Here is a 14503-nt window from a genome sequence, read left to right as displayed (position 1 = left end):
TTGTGTAATTCATAGTCTGGATGCATAGATCTATTTGATTGCACAGTAGCGTATATGTGGTGAAGTGATACAGCATGCTAGGAAAAAAGCAATGTTTACAGTATCCTTCGACAGGCCCTGACACCATTTAAAGAAAATTCTGGTGAGCTTAAAGCGTACTATCACACAGCGAAACAAGCGAAACAAGCAAAGCCCGCATGTTCAGTGACTTTGGATATGCGGTTGAGGGTGTTGGGGTAACAACGATTGCGACTGGTTTACTCTAGATTAAGGCTGCATGCATACTGTATACTGGTATATATGGTACAAATCACTAAACCTATTTCTTTCCCCATTTCTCTACGATACCTTTACCCAATGAGACAAGGTCGGGAGTGACGAGGTCGGCGGTACCAAAGATCGATTCACATGGATCCAGCTCGTAAGTGGTGGTGTAAGCCGTGAGGAAACCTGCTGATTTCGCAGCAGCGATATCCCAAGCGTGCGAAGCTATACGAATCACATCAGCTGGGTTGCCTTTTTTTCCAGGACACATGATCTGATTGGCACTCACCAGCGAAGACAGAAACTTCTCCAGGTTGATCAGACCCAGCTTTCTCCCTTGCGAATTTGTAAACTGCTGGTTCAGGTTTACCAGCTTTGACCATATCGGCGGACAATACATGATCCAATGGCATTTCGACACCGGCATGATCGAAGTATCCTTTCACTCGGTCAACATTGGCATCGGAACAACACCAAACTTCGAATCCACCGTCTCGGAGAGTCTGCATCATCTCTTTCAATCCTGGTCGGGGTTTGAGCTTCTTGTATTCCTCCCTGATATATTCTACATCTTCAGCGGTGAAGAAGCCCTCCAGGTCCTCAGCGGGTATACCAGCTTGGAAAAGTACTCTCGTAAGGGTGTTGGACAAGATTTCGAAGAATGGCTTGTACTGTTTGATCTGCGATAAGTAGGAGTAATCTCGCTCCGTACCGCACACCCAGGCGTAGAAGAGGAGTTTGGAAGGGATACCGTACTTGGCGAGCTTGTGCCCCAGTCGAGCTTGGAGAGCTTCTGCTCCATTATCGTAGGAGACTGTAGGTGTGTGGGAACAGGGTGGAAGTGATGGATGGGAGTTCAGGAAGATGATCCACGAACGGATTGTGAGTCGACAAGAAGTGAAGGACGAATCAGGTAGGAAGAGGATGTCAGGGATTGTCAGTGATCTTATCCTCTACATTTGATGAATGTTGTTTCATTCTCAACTTACAGCAAGTTCCGACAACGTCAACTACGAGGTGACCTCTATCAGCTTTACTCCATATGGATATGGACACAGGACCACTCACAGACAACAGAAGGCATGATGGATCGATGTGTTCTGATAGGTGCTGACTTCAGAGTATACGGCTTAAGGGATGCTAGTATGTATGTTCAAGGATGTAGGAATGTATATGCAAAGGTGATGAGATGAATATCAAAGTAGTCCATTGACTTATCTTAGAATGTGGGATGTCGAGGTGAATCACATGAGTGACTTTGGTCGGTCCGAGAATGGAGATGACCGATGCTTCGGCTAACAAAACTGGATCTGGATTGGATTTGGAATTGATGGTACCTGGCGACGGTTGATCGTTTGATCCGCGCTTAGGCCCTCTGTTCCACACAGCGTTACATCCCTCTGACCCTGAGCCAATCAACGAGCTAAGAAACAGGAATCGCATTGTCTTTCCCTCCTCTTCGCCCATTCCACAGAATCAGTCATGCATATCGTATCTTCCTCTTCTCGCCCTCCATGTCCAGCGTTGTCATATCTTCGTGCCGACGGATAGGGTCATCACCAATCGGAAGTCTCCATTGCTCTTCGGGTAGAATGGTCATGTCAAGGTTGCCCGCATGCCTCCTCCTCGGTATAACCGAAGTCTTGAGATACTGTCAGAATGTCGAAAAGAGAGTGTCCAGTTGAAAGTTGAAGATAGAAAACTCTGAGTTGACTTTCAATGTTGATGATCCTTCTCATACACTCGCACACTTGAAATCAGCCAAAATGCCTTCTGTAGCTACCACCTCGGAAATTCCACTTCTTCCTTCGGCTTCGAAGCCTTTGCCTCTAACCACCTCGACTCAAGGTCTTCAAGGTATCGCTGACAAGCACATCACCAAAGGTTTGGGTAGACTACGTGATCATGTTTTTAAGGAGGGCAAGGGTTTGAGAGTACTCACCACTGTAAGTCTTATCTAATTCCATGTGTAACATTTGTCTGACGAGGTTGTCATATAGGATAACCAAAGATTGCTCGACTTCACTTCTGGTATTGGAGTGACCTCCCTCGGACATGCTCACCCAGATGTCACTGCTGCTATCATCGCTCAAGCCCAATCTATCATCCACGTACAATGCGCTATCGGTCTATCTGAACCTTACGTCCAACTTGTCGAATCGTTACTCACCATGATGCCTGATCCAAGTTTGGACAGCTTCTTCTTCTGGAACTCAGGTTCGGAAGCTATCGAAGCTGCTATCAAAGTCGCTAGAACCAAAACTAGGAGAAACAACATCGTTGTTATGCAAGGTGGTTACCACGGTAAGTCAATCATCCTTTGCTCTCTACTGTCATACTGACCAGTGTACAGGCCGAACTTCCGGTGCTGCCGCTTTGACACGATCGAAAACCTCTTTCTTCAAGGGTACCGGACCGCTCATGGTGAGTACAATTTTCTTTGTTTTTACTTACCACATTCCATCTCGCTGACCTCAGTGCATATCTAGCCATGCGTGTACACCACTCCATTCCCATATTGGCACGCTATGGGATTACCCAAAGAGACCCCTGAAGAAGTCCTCGTAGAGCAAGCTATTTTAGGTATCGAGAACCTTCTTCAACAGCAGACCGCTCCTGAGGACACAGCAGCGATCTTCTTGGAACCTGTCATCGGTGAAGGTGGATACGTTCCAACCCCTCCAGCATACATCAAACACCTTCGACAACTCTCTGACAAACACGGTATAATGCTTGTGGTGGATGAAATCCAAACTGGTTTCTGCAGGACTGGAAAGACATTCGCCATTGAACATTCAGCAGGTGTGAGACCTGATTTAATGGTCTTCGCTAAAGGTTTCGCCAATGGTATGCCAATTTCTGGTATCGTCACTCGTAGCGAGATCATGAGTGCTATGCAACCTGGTTCTCTGGTAAGTCGCCTTACATCAAATTTATATGGTCGAGGTTGAGCTGATCAGTCCGGTCGATCTCTTTAGGGTGGTACATACTCTGGTAACGTGGTTGCATGCGCTGCTGCTCTCGCTACTACTCGATATATGCGAACCCACGATATACTAGGCCATGTCAACGCCAGATCAGAACAGATCTTCAAGGGCTTGAAAGAGATCCAAGCGGATACCGAAAATGGAGGGTGGATGATCGAAGAAGTCAGAGGTCAAGGTGTAAGTATACTATTCGTAATCGGTTCTACTGGTGTTCGCCTGATGCTGATATTCCGGTTAACTGTTAGTTGATGATTGCTATCGAATTCAAAGACCCCAAATCCAAACTTACCGGAAAACACTCCAGAGGCGATATCACCCTTCCAGGAAACCTTAACACACTGGTACAAAACGCATGTTACGATAGAGGTCTTTTGGTGTTGACCACTAGTATCTACCCTGTATTGAGATTGATCCCAGCCTTGACCTTGAGTGAAGATGAGGTTGATGAGATGTTGAGTACCATGAAGGAGGCTGTCAAGGAGGTCGCTAAAGGAGTAGAGGGCAAATAGATGGGTTATTACATTGGTCGTTTTTTGTATTTCCGGTAGCTTTGTTCCTTATGCATCATCTGCAAACATTCTCGTCGGATGACAACGATGTAAGATACCAGTTCATGGCACTCTAAGAACAATCGAGTTTGTGCTATCACTGTGATCACGATAGTGTAGCAAATCCACGGCAGTCATAATCTTGAGCTCAAGGCTTAAGTCATAAGCTCAATTCTTATGCAAGTCATTATTCACCCAGGTTCTCATCACGTACTGACAGAAGCAAAAACCATTAAATGCATACTCGAGTACCATATATATCTATATATTACTTGATATTCTCATGAAATTGTACAACTACTATGAATTTATCCTTGTATTCAAATTACAACTTGGCTCTTACGGCTTTACCAGCCATGACAGCTTCATCCGAATTTTGCAATGCTCCCTTCGTCTTATCTCCCTTCATCATATTCTGAATCAGATTGACTCTCGAGGTATATCGTTCTTGGGTCAACCAGTATGGCTGGGGTAAAGAATCTTCGAAAGCCTTTTGGGCTGTCGAGGTGATAAATCCGTCCTTGATTCTCGAGGCCACTAGAGAAGATATCGCGGCGGTACATCCTGGGATTCGAGGCATACCTGAGATAGCTCATCAGCGAGTGTTTCACAATCCGACATTCAGGTAATGTGTTTGTATGAATGTGGGTGGGTGTGTTTGTGTGTGGGTGTGCCCGTAGAATGCGCGGGAGGTGAGATGGGCTTACCATGTCCTGTGAAACCGGCACACACAAACACTCCGGGTTTGTCCGGTACTTCACCAACATATGGGAGGAGATCGGAAGAGTATCCCAGAACTGTTGATCATTAGTTATATTATTCTTCCCTTGAATAAGAGTTCCACTTACTACCTGACCATACCCTATCTACATTTCCATGTTCGTTTCCATTCCAACCAACAAAGTACTTCTTCATGAACCCTTCGAAGTATTCCTTCGCACCGGGCATATACTGATCGTCTTGTTTGTTATTGTACCATTGAGATAGATCACCCAAGAAACGGCTCTTGGCTCCTCCCAGAATGATACTCCTATCTCCTAGTCCTGGGATTCTACCTCTGCCTTGTCGGGGGATCATATAATCCACATCTCCCGCTCCATGCCTGAAGCCGTAACTATACTTGATTGGACCTGGGTGGGCACCATGCGAATGCGAGGGGGCGGGAGTGATCGAACATGCTGTGCCTCGAACAGGGAAGATCAGCTCCTTGAATTCAGGGAGGAAGCCTGAAGTGTATGCGTTGGATGCTACTATAACTTGAGAGGTGGTGATGGACCCTCTAGGCGTCACTACTTCCCATTGACCGGAGTAGACCTCGGACTTTTTCATGGACAAGACGGGAGTATGCGTTTGGAGATTCAAGCCTTTGTTGATGGCGATATGAATCACTATATTTGTAACACACACATCAGCTGGAATTGCATTGTGAGAGAAAGTATCGTTAAGTGGGACTCACAAGAAGTAGCAAGTTTGTAAGGCCAAAGGTGTCCAGCGGGATAACTGGCTCCAAAGTGACCTCCTTTAATACCAGTCAACAGTTCCAGTTCTTTTGGATCATCAACACTTCGGATATCTTGACCGGCGACATCCCTGGGGAACGCAGCTTTCCTGGCTTCGTAATCTTTCTTAGCTGCCGCACCGTCTTCTGGCTTGAAACACACATCGAAAGCTCGAGTGACATGCATATCGCAATCGATATCTTCTTTCTGAACAAGATCTGCATATTGTTTCAATGCGGCCGCTTCGAACGTGAGAAGATGATTGGCAACTTTCTGACCGTGTTTAGCGGCTTCGGCTCGGAATCCGATGAATGGAATGGGTTTACAGTGACCACCTGTTTATAACTCATAAACCAATTGTCATGTTGAATGGTGTGAAAGGGGGCACTTACCATTTCTTGCTGTTGCACCACTGCAAACTTCGTCTGCTTCGAGCATCACCACGTTGATCCTCCTTCCCATCTTCTCTGCCTCGCTGTACAGATGATAAGCGATCATCGCACCTGTCAGACCAGATCCTACGATCACTACATCGGCATTCCGGGGTAGCTCCGCCGTCGTCCTGGCATTTTGCAGTACTGGATCTCTCTCCGAGAGCCAGAAAGACTCTAATCGATTTTTGACGGGTAATAAGGGGTTGCTCTTCTCTGCAGACATCTTGTCGACAAATTCGTCTTGCTAAGAACAGTCAAAGTAAAGATTGTACTTGGAAATAAGTTAGGTACTTTAGATGGGAAGGCAGTTATGTTATCGGGTTACACCGAACATATAACGTTAACTTTCCAATTAACCAATTAATGGACGAAAGTGGACTTAGACCCGCCCATAGGATCGACTACTCGGGGTCTTTTCCCGAAACTGACCCCAAAACGCGTAGACATGGACTCTCATTGGCAATTCATCAAATTTGCCGTCGCCTCTGCGTTTTGAGTTTTGGGCTAACGTCGGTTAATTCCCGCGGTTATCCAATTGGTCACCTGACTTTATCTCCCAGGGATCTCGATCTGGCGAGTAAGGGCACCGAGTTTCATGCGTTCGTTATCTCCCAATTGGACGAGTCATGGGTATATGAAGGAGGGCCATCTATTCATCGATGAATTAATTCTTCCCTCCCTCATCCAACAATTCACGCCTAACGCTCAAGCTAAGGAAGACAAGTGATTAACCTTATCTCATAATGGCGCAATACGAAGAAGATCGAAAGTCCATAGTGGCAGAGGTACCTGCCCATGCCCATTTACCTGGTATGGACGCTACTACCGAAGTACAAGTCGTACCTACCCCTGCCGCTCCGAAATCAAGATGGGATTCCATTTACCGAAGCTCCCTCTTCCAGATCTGTGTCGTATCGGCCTTGGCCTTTTGTGGACCAGCTATGGCAGATGCTATCTCTGGTCTTGGGGGCGGTGGTCAAGCTACCCCATACACAGTTAGTAAGTTAGCAACTTCACCACTTGCCTTGGAAATTCGGGGTCCAAGCTGATTTTCGGTCCGATCAGACGCCGCACAATGTGCCTCGTACTGCGCTGTGGCGGTGATCTCCCTTCTGGGAGGTCCTTTGGCTTCTCGAATGGGTATCAAGTTGATGTTGATCGTTGGTGCTTCCACCTTCGCTATCAACGGATCTGGTGAGTTGCTGGCCATACAAACTTTGCTTGTGTGGGCATAGATGGGATCTGGCTGACCCTGTCCTCTAGCGTACTACGTCAACAGTAAATACGGTGTACAATGGTACTTGATTTTCGGACGATTCCTTTACGGTGCCGGTTTCGGATTCTGGTATGTTGCCGAAGCAGCTATCATTCTGTCCTATCCTGAAGAAGGACGAAGAGGAAAGTGAGTACATTCAAGCCCACTAGACATGGAATTATAGCTGATGGCCTTTGATAGGTATCTTGCCATTTGGGTCGGTGCACGAAACCTTGGTCAACTTGTCGGAGGTTCAATCTCCCTCGCTCGAAATGCCAAAGCCGCCGCTGCGGGTGCTATCGCCACTTCGACCTACCTCATTTTCGTAGCTATCGAAGCTGTTGGTTTCCCAATTTCATTCTTGATCTCACCTCCTCACAAGGTCAGACGATCTGACGGGGTACCAATCTTACTCGCTGCTAAACAACCTTGGAAGACTGAATTCCTCTTACTTTGGCAATGTCTCATTTCCAAACAAATGCTTTTGCTTGCCCCCATCGGTTTCTATTCTTACTTCTACGGCGGAGTGCTCAGTACCTACTTGACCAACTATTTCACCGTCCGAGCCAGAGCATTGTCAAGTTTCATTGTTCCCTCCGGAATCATCGTCTTCACTTCGATCTTCGGTAGATTCTTCTTGGATAATCGACGATGGAATCAACGACTCAGAGCTCAAGTTGGCTTCGCGGTATTCATGGTCCCCTCCATGGCTTGTTTCGCATGGTTGATCGTGAACCAAACCAAGTTTATGAAAATGTCAAACGCGCCAAAATACGATTGGAACTCTTCTGGATGGGCCAACGCTTATCTCCCATTTTACATTATGCAAATCTGTGGATACCTCTGTCAAACTGTAAGTGTACCTTTGCAGCGGACAAGGGGGATCGCGCTGATTTAAGGCCGGTTGAATAGTACATCTACTGGTTGATCTCTTGTTTCACCGCGGATGTTCAAGGTAATGCCCGAACTGGAGGTGTCTTCAGATGTGTTGAGGCTGTCGGTCAAGCTGTATCGTACGGTATCAACTCGAACGTCAAAACCAAGATGATCCCTCTGTAAGTTATCATATTTATATTTGTCTTCATCGTTGTGTATTCGCAATTGACATATCTGCGCATATCTCTAGTGCTATCAACTTTGGTCTCGCTGGTTTCTGTATCCCGTTCACCATTGCGATCATCCAAAAAGTCCCAACCTGGAGAGAAGACGCTGCGAACAGACCGATCGATTACGATCAAGAGGAAGGTGGAAAGAATCATGAATTGAGAGGTTAAAGCAATTTGCTCAAAGCCTCGATGTCAGAACAAGAATACACGTACATCTATTATATATCTTAATTATGGCGTATTGACTATCTTGTAGGTAACATAGATGGAATAGTTAGAGTGAATCGGATTGGGTTTTCTTTTGTAGATTGAACGTGCAATGCACCCGGATTGTAATTTGATTGGGTTTAGCATCATAAGGAAGTTTTACTAATCGGGAATTTGATCCCGCTAATCCATTTTTGCAATCATCCTTAAGACCATTTGTCAAATAAGCTAATTCGCCGCTACTCGTGTGAACTCCGTCATCATGATGATGATGATCGATGATGTTTTTCTTCCCTTACCAATCACTACTGAAAGATCCTTATAACTTACACAACACTGTAATAACCCAAGTCACATCATTCCAAGTAAGCGTTTGACCAGTCTCTCCTACATCATATCGAAGCTAAACCTGCATCAATTCAATTTATCAGGATGCCTCCCGCACCAACCATCTCCGAAATCCAATCACTCTATAATTCCTTTCAAACGGTTTCATCCCGATTCACCTCATACAACTTTAACCAATACTTCCTTCGACGCTCTCACCAGACGTTCAAACCTATCCTTCAGTCGCTCTCCCCTGCACCTGGAACAGAGTCCGTGCAAGCGAAGCAGCTAGATCCAACGGAGTTGTCGAAATGGTTCGAAGAGCAGAAAAAGGAGTTAGAGGTGATTAAGAGAGCTGCAGAAGTGAACAGGATGTACAAAGGACCTAAGTTGGTGGTGGAACATGCTCAGCCGATTACGGCGGGTGGTGGAGAGGGGGCTGAAGCTTCTCCTTGAGTGAAGGACAATCGATTTAGACGATTGATCATGGTGAGTCGATAGAAGTATATATTCTCATACGATGCTAACAAATTATTTTAATAATCTGTGCAGGCCTGATATAATATCTCCACCTTTACATATTGTAATTCACATCATGTCGATCCTTTCTCCGTACATGACCCTATTACATATGACCTCCCTTTGATGTCGGCTGTTTGACATGTTATTGTGTATGCCAACTCTTTCCATCATCCACTGAAATGATCAATGATACATGATCCCTCACTCAATGATCGTTCACCAACCCGTCTCATCAAATCCGGAATCATCATCAATAAGCTAAACCTCAACGAAGAAAGATGATTATCCCCCATGTTTATACTAAAATCAAAACATGATGCCATCCCATCTCCGTCAAAAGCGACACATACGATCTCGCACGTCAGACGAAGAATCCAATATAGGATTGATCAAGCAACACCCTACCTTGAGTCGATCAACGACCTCAGCAACTAATCAGATACCTATAATTAAGAACCCTAAGATATCCAAGAAGAAGTTAATCGGATGGAGGGTCGGTATAATTGTTTGTTGGTTCGTATCGGCTACTTTACTGTACTTACTCACTTGTTCGAATCCACTTTGGAGAAACACCTGGTCAGTCGTCAAAGTACATTTACCAAGTGATGAATGGGGTTCAGTGGAAAGTAAGGCAAAGGAGATAAGTGATAATGTATTGAATCTACCGACTAAAAGACAGCAAATAGAAGATGATAATAAGGATGAGGAAGATGACGATGAAGAAGAAGTGAATGATGGAGGTTGGTTGACTGTTAATATGTGGGGGTGGTGTTTGCAGGATATACGAAAGACTGAGTGAGTGCAAGTTCATGTATACATTCGATGACAGGATAACATGAAGAACATTTGTGCTCACTAATATAAGACGACAGGATCATCTGTTCAGGTGAGAATATGTTATTCGATCTGGATCAGCTATTAGGCGAAGAGTCAAGGTAAGTGATTCCGGAGGATCGAAAGAAGAGGATGATACTCATGAATGGCATGGTACGGTGTGATCTAAATTGATATCGTTCAGAGCAAGTGCTCCTTCAGGTGATGATTTCAATTTTCTCTTCACTCATGGATTGATTATACATGGAATCGGTGAGCTACTTTCCAAACGACATTGCTACTTTCAGCTCATTTTCAACTATTTCACCGATGTAGCGATGGTGACAGCAATGATTGCTATAATGCCTATTTCAATAACCACTTTTAGGATAGTACGTGCCAGGCAGCCTACGGTGAGTGGTCTGCTTTTGCAACCAAAACCTCGGAACTGACTTGATCGATATATTGGATTTTGTTCAATGTTATAGGTACAGAGTGGTTGGTTCGAACATGGAACTTTGTTGACTGCGTGTACACTCTGCTTGATCGCTGTAAGTGCTATGAGAGAGATACGTGACCACTTGTTGTTGCAGCTAAAAACATGTACAAATGCAGTATATCATCGATAGAATACTGAAAACAAGCGTAAAGAACAATCTGCACGATCACAGAGTATTATCAGGGCGAGTCTGTCTCTGTCGTTTGGACATTTAGATGAAGTCTACATTCGCTGATATACTCCTACATAGTCAAGCACTAACAGTAACGGGGATTTGTACAATCTTATTGGCAATAACATTCCTCATATCGTCCATTCCTCCGCTCTACTTTCATATGAAACGACAATCTCAACTAGTAAGATATTGGGAAGATCTGGAGGATTTTGACGAGGCTCTGGCAGATGACGATGATTCAGAGAAGATGCAGAAAAGGAAAACACCAAGAAAAGTAAGGAGATCCAGGACCAAAAGGGCTGCACGAGCTTTGTTTGGAAGTAGGGACAATGGAATGCAAAGAGAAGGGACGTTGAGTAGGTGGAGAAGTAAGAGAAAGAAGAGAAGGGATGGTAGATATAGATATAGGGATAAGGATAAGGATGAAAGACGACGGTATGACACGAAACGTCGAAGGAGAAGAAGATATAGAGATAGTTGGTAGTTTCACACATACACGATTGAACGATATGAATGGTTTCACCTGGTGGGGTGCCACATGCGTCAAGAGGAGCAGCTGCACTGTCAATTAGGATTGCGGCAAGTCGGGCCGGCCTTATTGAAAACGGATTTAAATGGCAACGGTAGGCAACAGACTTTTTCCCTGAATCAGATCATACTTCGGTCATAGCACTCGCCCCAAAACGATATCCCAACTTTTCACTTCCCTCTCCTTCTTCTCCTTTCTTCATTCTTCTTCTGCTCTTCATCTCATCTTCTTCACTCCTTCAAAAACACACTTACCCAATAGCAACATGTCTGGATTCACTCAAAACGACCAAGTTGCTATCAAGTGAGTGATCCTTTCTCCGTGTCAGGGGATACGTCCCAAGTATTCCGTGGGGTCTTGTTGGTCAAGAGGGATTGTTGTCGAGAGGAACCAACGAATCTGCAATACCTCTTAACTCCCATACTATGCCGGGTCTCCAACATCCTACCGTAGCGCTCTTCGCTGACATACTTCTACCGCCATAGCACTATCCGAGCCCTCGCTGCCGATGTAGTTGGCAAGGTCAGTCATCGCGCATCAGTGACCAGAAATGAATCAAAGCTCACACGTTCATTGACACTCTTCCATCCTTTAGGCCAACTCCGGTCACCCTGGTGCTCCCATGGTAAGTCCATCTTGGAAGCACCACACGTATACTCGCCTTCATTGCTGATTCCTCAATGACAGGGTATGGCCCCGGTTGCCCACGTTCTTTTCAGTCGATTCATGAGATTCAACTCCAAGAACCCCAAATGGATCAACAGAGATCGATTCGTTCTCTCCAACGGACATGCGTGAGTCGTGGATCTATTCCCATCTGCTTCTCATTCGTGCTCAAGCTGATCCAAATTCCGCATTTGCCTTACAGTTGTGCCCTTCAGTATATCCTCCTCCACCTCGCTGGATACAAGGTATCCATGGACGACCTCAAATCGTTCAGACAAATCGACTCCATCACCCCTGGTCACCCTGAACTAGGTGTCACTGATGGTATCGAAGTTACCACGGGTCCCCTTGGTCAAGGTGAGTCTACATGTTCTAGATCGTCAAGATCACCATGAAATCCTCTACATGAGCTCGAGCTGACTTTGAGCCTATCAGGTATCTCCAACGCCGTTGGTCTCGCCATTGCCCAAGCCCACATGGGTGCCGTCTTCAACAAAGACAACTTCTCCCTCATTGACAACTACACCTACGGTAAGTCGTCTTGAAAATATTCTGATTCAGCCAAAAAAAGAGGTTATCTAAGCAAGATTTGACTGAACTGACGTCATCCCACAGTGTTCACCGGTGATGGATGTCTCCAGGAAGGTGTCGCCTCAGAAGCTTGTTCCCTCGCTGGTCACTTGAAATTGGGTAACTTGATTGCCATCTACGATGACAACAGTGAGTAGATCGACCTTCACAGCTACACCTACATCGCTGACTTAGACTGCAGAGATCACCATTGATGGTGACACCGCTGTGTCTTTCACTGAGGATGTTGAGGCTAGGTTCAAATCTTACGGATGGGAAGTTCTCCACGTAGAAAAGGGTGACGAGTGAGTAGTCAAGAAACTTCTTCCGTGTAATAAAGCGAGTTTCAGCTGATTTCTCTCTTTTCTTCCTTTAGCGATGTCGCCGCTATCGAAGCTGCTCTCAAAGAAGCTCAAAAGACCAAAGACCAACCCACCATCATCAACCTCAAGACCACCATCGGTTTCGGTTCCCTCAAACAAGGTGGCCACGATGTCCACGGTGCTCCCCTCAAGAAGGATGATATCACTCAACTCAAAAAGAAGTTCGGCTTTAACCCTGAGGAAACTTTCGCTGTCCCTCAAGAAACTTACGACATCTACAACGCCGCTGCTGAGAAGGGTGCCAAGGCTGAAGCTGACTGGAACGCTCTCTTCAAGCAATACTCTGAGAAGTACCCCAAGGAAGCTTCAGAACTCACTCGACGAGTTGAAGGTCGACTTCCTGAAGGTTGGGAGAAAGCTCTCCCTACCTACACCACCTCTGACGCCGCTGTCGGTTCTCGAAAACTCTCCGAGACCACCATCAGCAAGCTCGCCGAGGTCCTTCCTGAACTTGTCGGTGGTTCAGCTGATTTGACCGGTTCCAACTTGACCCGATGGAAGAACGCCGAGGACTTCCAACACCCTTCCACTGGTCTCGGTTCATACGCCGGTCGATACTTCCGATTCGGTGTCCGAGAACACGGTATGACCGCCATCTGTAACGGTATCGCCGCTTACGGTGGTCTTATCCCATTCGGAGCTACCTTCCTCAACTTCGTTTCTTACGCCGCCGGTGCCGTCAGACTTTCCGCTCTTTCTCACCTCCGAGTGCTCCAAGTTGCCACTCACGATTCCATCGGTCTCGGTGAAGATGGACCAACCCACCAACCTGTCGAGACTGCTGCTTGGTTGCGAGCTGTTCCCAACCTTGCTTTCTGGAGACCAGCTGACGGTAACGAAACCTCGGCTTCGTACCTCGTTTCTATCCTTTCTCAACACACTCCTTCCGTCCTTGCCTTCTCCAGACAAAACTTGCCTCAACTTGCCAACTCCTCCATCGAGAAGGCCGCCAAGGGTGGTTACGTCTTGGAGGAAGTTGAGAATGCCGACGTCACCTTGGTTTCAACCGGTTCAGAAGTTCCATTATGTCTTGAAGCTGTAGGACAGTTGAAATCAAAGGGTATCAAAGCTCGATTGGTCTCTTTACCATGTTTCGAAGTTTTCGAGACTCAATCTAGGGAATACAAGTTGTCCGTCTTGCCTTCAGGTGCCCCTATCCTCTCCGTAGAGGCTTACTCCACCTTCGGTTGGGGTCAATACTCTCACGACCACTTCGGTCTCAAAGCTTGGGGTGCTTCAGGTCCATACGACCAAGTTTACAAGAAGGTGAGTGTCCCTCCCATTCTTATCACTGGAAAATGGATGATGATGACTAATGATTGGCATGACTATAGTTCGACTTGACCCCCGAGGGTATTGCCAAGAGAGCTGAAAAGGTCGTTGCATTCTACAAGAAGCGTGGTCAACCCGTGTTCTCACCTTTGATCTCTGCTTTGGATGACATCTCCGATGAGTAGATTGTAGAGTGCAGAGTGTAGATTGGATAGATATACTTTCGGATTGAGGATAAAGAAGGGATTTTAATCCAGTACAATTAGAACACAATGCTTTCTTTTTTCGACATTACTTTTTTTGAATTTTCATATGTTTATAGTGATTGCGTTTGGTGCTTGACCTGACGATGATGCACAGGTTCAGGCATTCCCTCTGTTTCTTCCGGATCGTGATCTGACAGCATGAGGATTGTCATGTACTCGTGTGTGATTTGTTGAGCTGTCC

General features: G+C 45.9%; 7 protein-coding genes across 7 annotated transcripts; 5 read left to right on the top strand and 2 right to left on the bottom strand.

Moving 5' to 3' along the window:
- Window positions 1-319: 319 nt before the first annotated feature.
- On the bottom strand, window positions 320-1348 carry V865_005932 (haloacid dehalogenase, type II; the record flags this gene model as incomplete). The annotated part of the gene is made up of 4 exons (XM_066229696.1): window positions 320-489; window positions 554-1078; window positions 1254-1274; window positions 1333-1348. The coding sequence occupies 4 exons, from the start codon at window positions 1346-1348 to the stop codon at window positions 320-322; spliced, it is 732 nt and encodes a 243-aa protein (XP_066085793.1).
- A 682-nt stretch (window positions 1349-2030) lies between these two features.
- V865_005931 (4-aminobutyrate transaminase) lies at window positions 2031-3760 on the top strand (the record flags this gene model as incomplete). Its single annotated transcript, XM_066229695.1, has 6 exons — window positions 2031-2210; window positions 2265-2568; window positions 2618-2688; window positions 2754-3176; window positions 3243-3428; window positions 3497-3760. 6 exons carry the CDS (start codon window positions 2031-2033, stop codon window positions 3758-3760), a joined length of 1428 nt encoding a protein of 475 aa, XP_066085792.1.
- A 364-nt stretch (window positions 3761-4124) lies between these two features.
- Window positions 4125-5955, bottom strand: V865_005930 (uncharacterized protein; the record flags this gene model as incomplete). Its single annotated transcript, XM_066229694.1, has 5 exons — window positions 4125-4381; window positions 4507-4596; window positions 4648-5187; window positions 5256-5633; window positions 5691-5955. The coding sequence occupies 5 exons, from the start codon at window positions 5953-5955 to the stop codon at window positions 4125-4127; spliced, it is 1530 nt and encodes a 509-aa protein (XP_066085791.1).
- A 520-nt stretch (window positions 5956-6475) lies between these two features.
- Window positions 6476-8261, top strand: V865_005929 (uncharacterized protein; the record flags this gene model as incomplete). Its single annotated transcript, XM_066229693.1, has 6 exons — window positions 6476-6731; window positions 6798-6926; window positions 6996-7134; window positions 7189-7840; window positions 7900-8042; window positions 8114-8261. The coding sequence occupies 6 exons, from the start codon at window positions 6476-6478 to the stop codon at window positions 8259-8261; spliced, it is 1467 nt and encodes a 488-aa protein (XP_066085790.1).
- A 471-nt stretch (window positions 8262-8732) lies between these two features.
- Window positions 8733-9083, top strand: V865_005928 (uncharacterized protein; the record flags this gene model as incomplete). The annotated part of the gene is made up of 1 exon (XM_066229692.1): window positions 8733-9083. The coding sequence occupies one exon, from the start codon at window positions 8733-8735 to the stop codon at window positions 9081-9083; it is 351 nt and encodes a 116-aa protein (XP_066085789.1).
- Window positions 9084-9465: 382 nt separating this feature from the next.
- V865_005927 (uncharacterized protein) lies at window positions 9466-11120 on the top strand (the record flags this gene model as incomplete). Its single annotated transcript, XM_066229691.1, has 7 exons — window positions 9466-9944; window positions 10022-10084; window positions 10168-10235; window positions 10299-10375; window positions 10451-10513; window positions 10578-10645; window positions 10712-11120. 7 exons carry the CDS (start codon window positions 9466-9468, stop codon window positions 11118-11120), a joined length of 1227 nt encoding a protein of 408 aa, XP_066085788.1.
- Window positions 11121-11430: 310 nt separating this feature from the next.
- Window positions 11431-14241, top strand: V865_005926 (transketolase; the record flags this gene model as incomplete). Its single annotated transcript, XM_066229690.1, has 10 exons — window positions 11431-11468; window positions 11651-11687; window positions 11761-11790; window positions 11853-11959; window positions 12034-12188; window positions 12267-12362; window positions 12447-12551; window positions 12604-12706; window positions 12778-14050; window positions 14119-14241. 10 exons carry the CDS (start codon window positions 11431-11433, stop codon window positions 14239-14241), a joined length of 2067 nt encoding a protein of 688 aa, XP_066085787.1.
- Window positions 14242-14503: the final 262 nt, after the last annotated feature.

This window comes from Kwoniella europaea, chromosome 1 (assembly GCF_036810445.1).
Source record: "Kwoniella europaea PYCC6329 chromosome 1, complete sequence".
In the NCBI taxonomy this organism is placed as follows: domain Eukaryota; kingdom Fungi; phylum Basidiomycota; class Tremellomycetes; order Tremellales; family Cryptococcaceae; genus Kwoniella; species Kwoniella europaea.
Note: the sequence above shows the minus strand (reverse complement) of the source record. Positions and strands in the feature narration are given on the sequence as shown.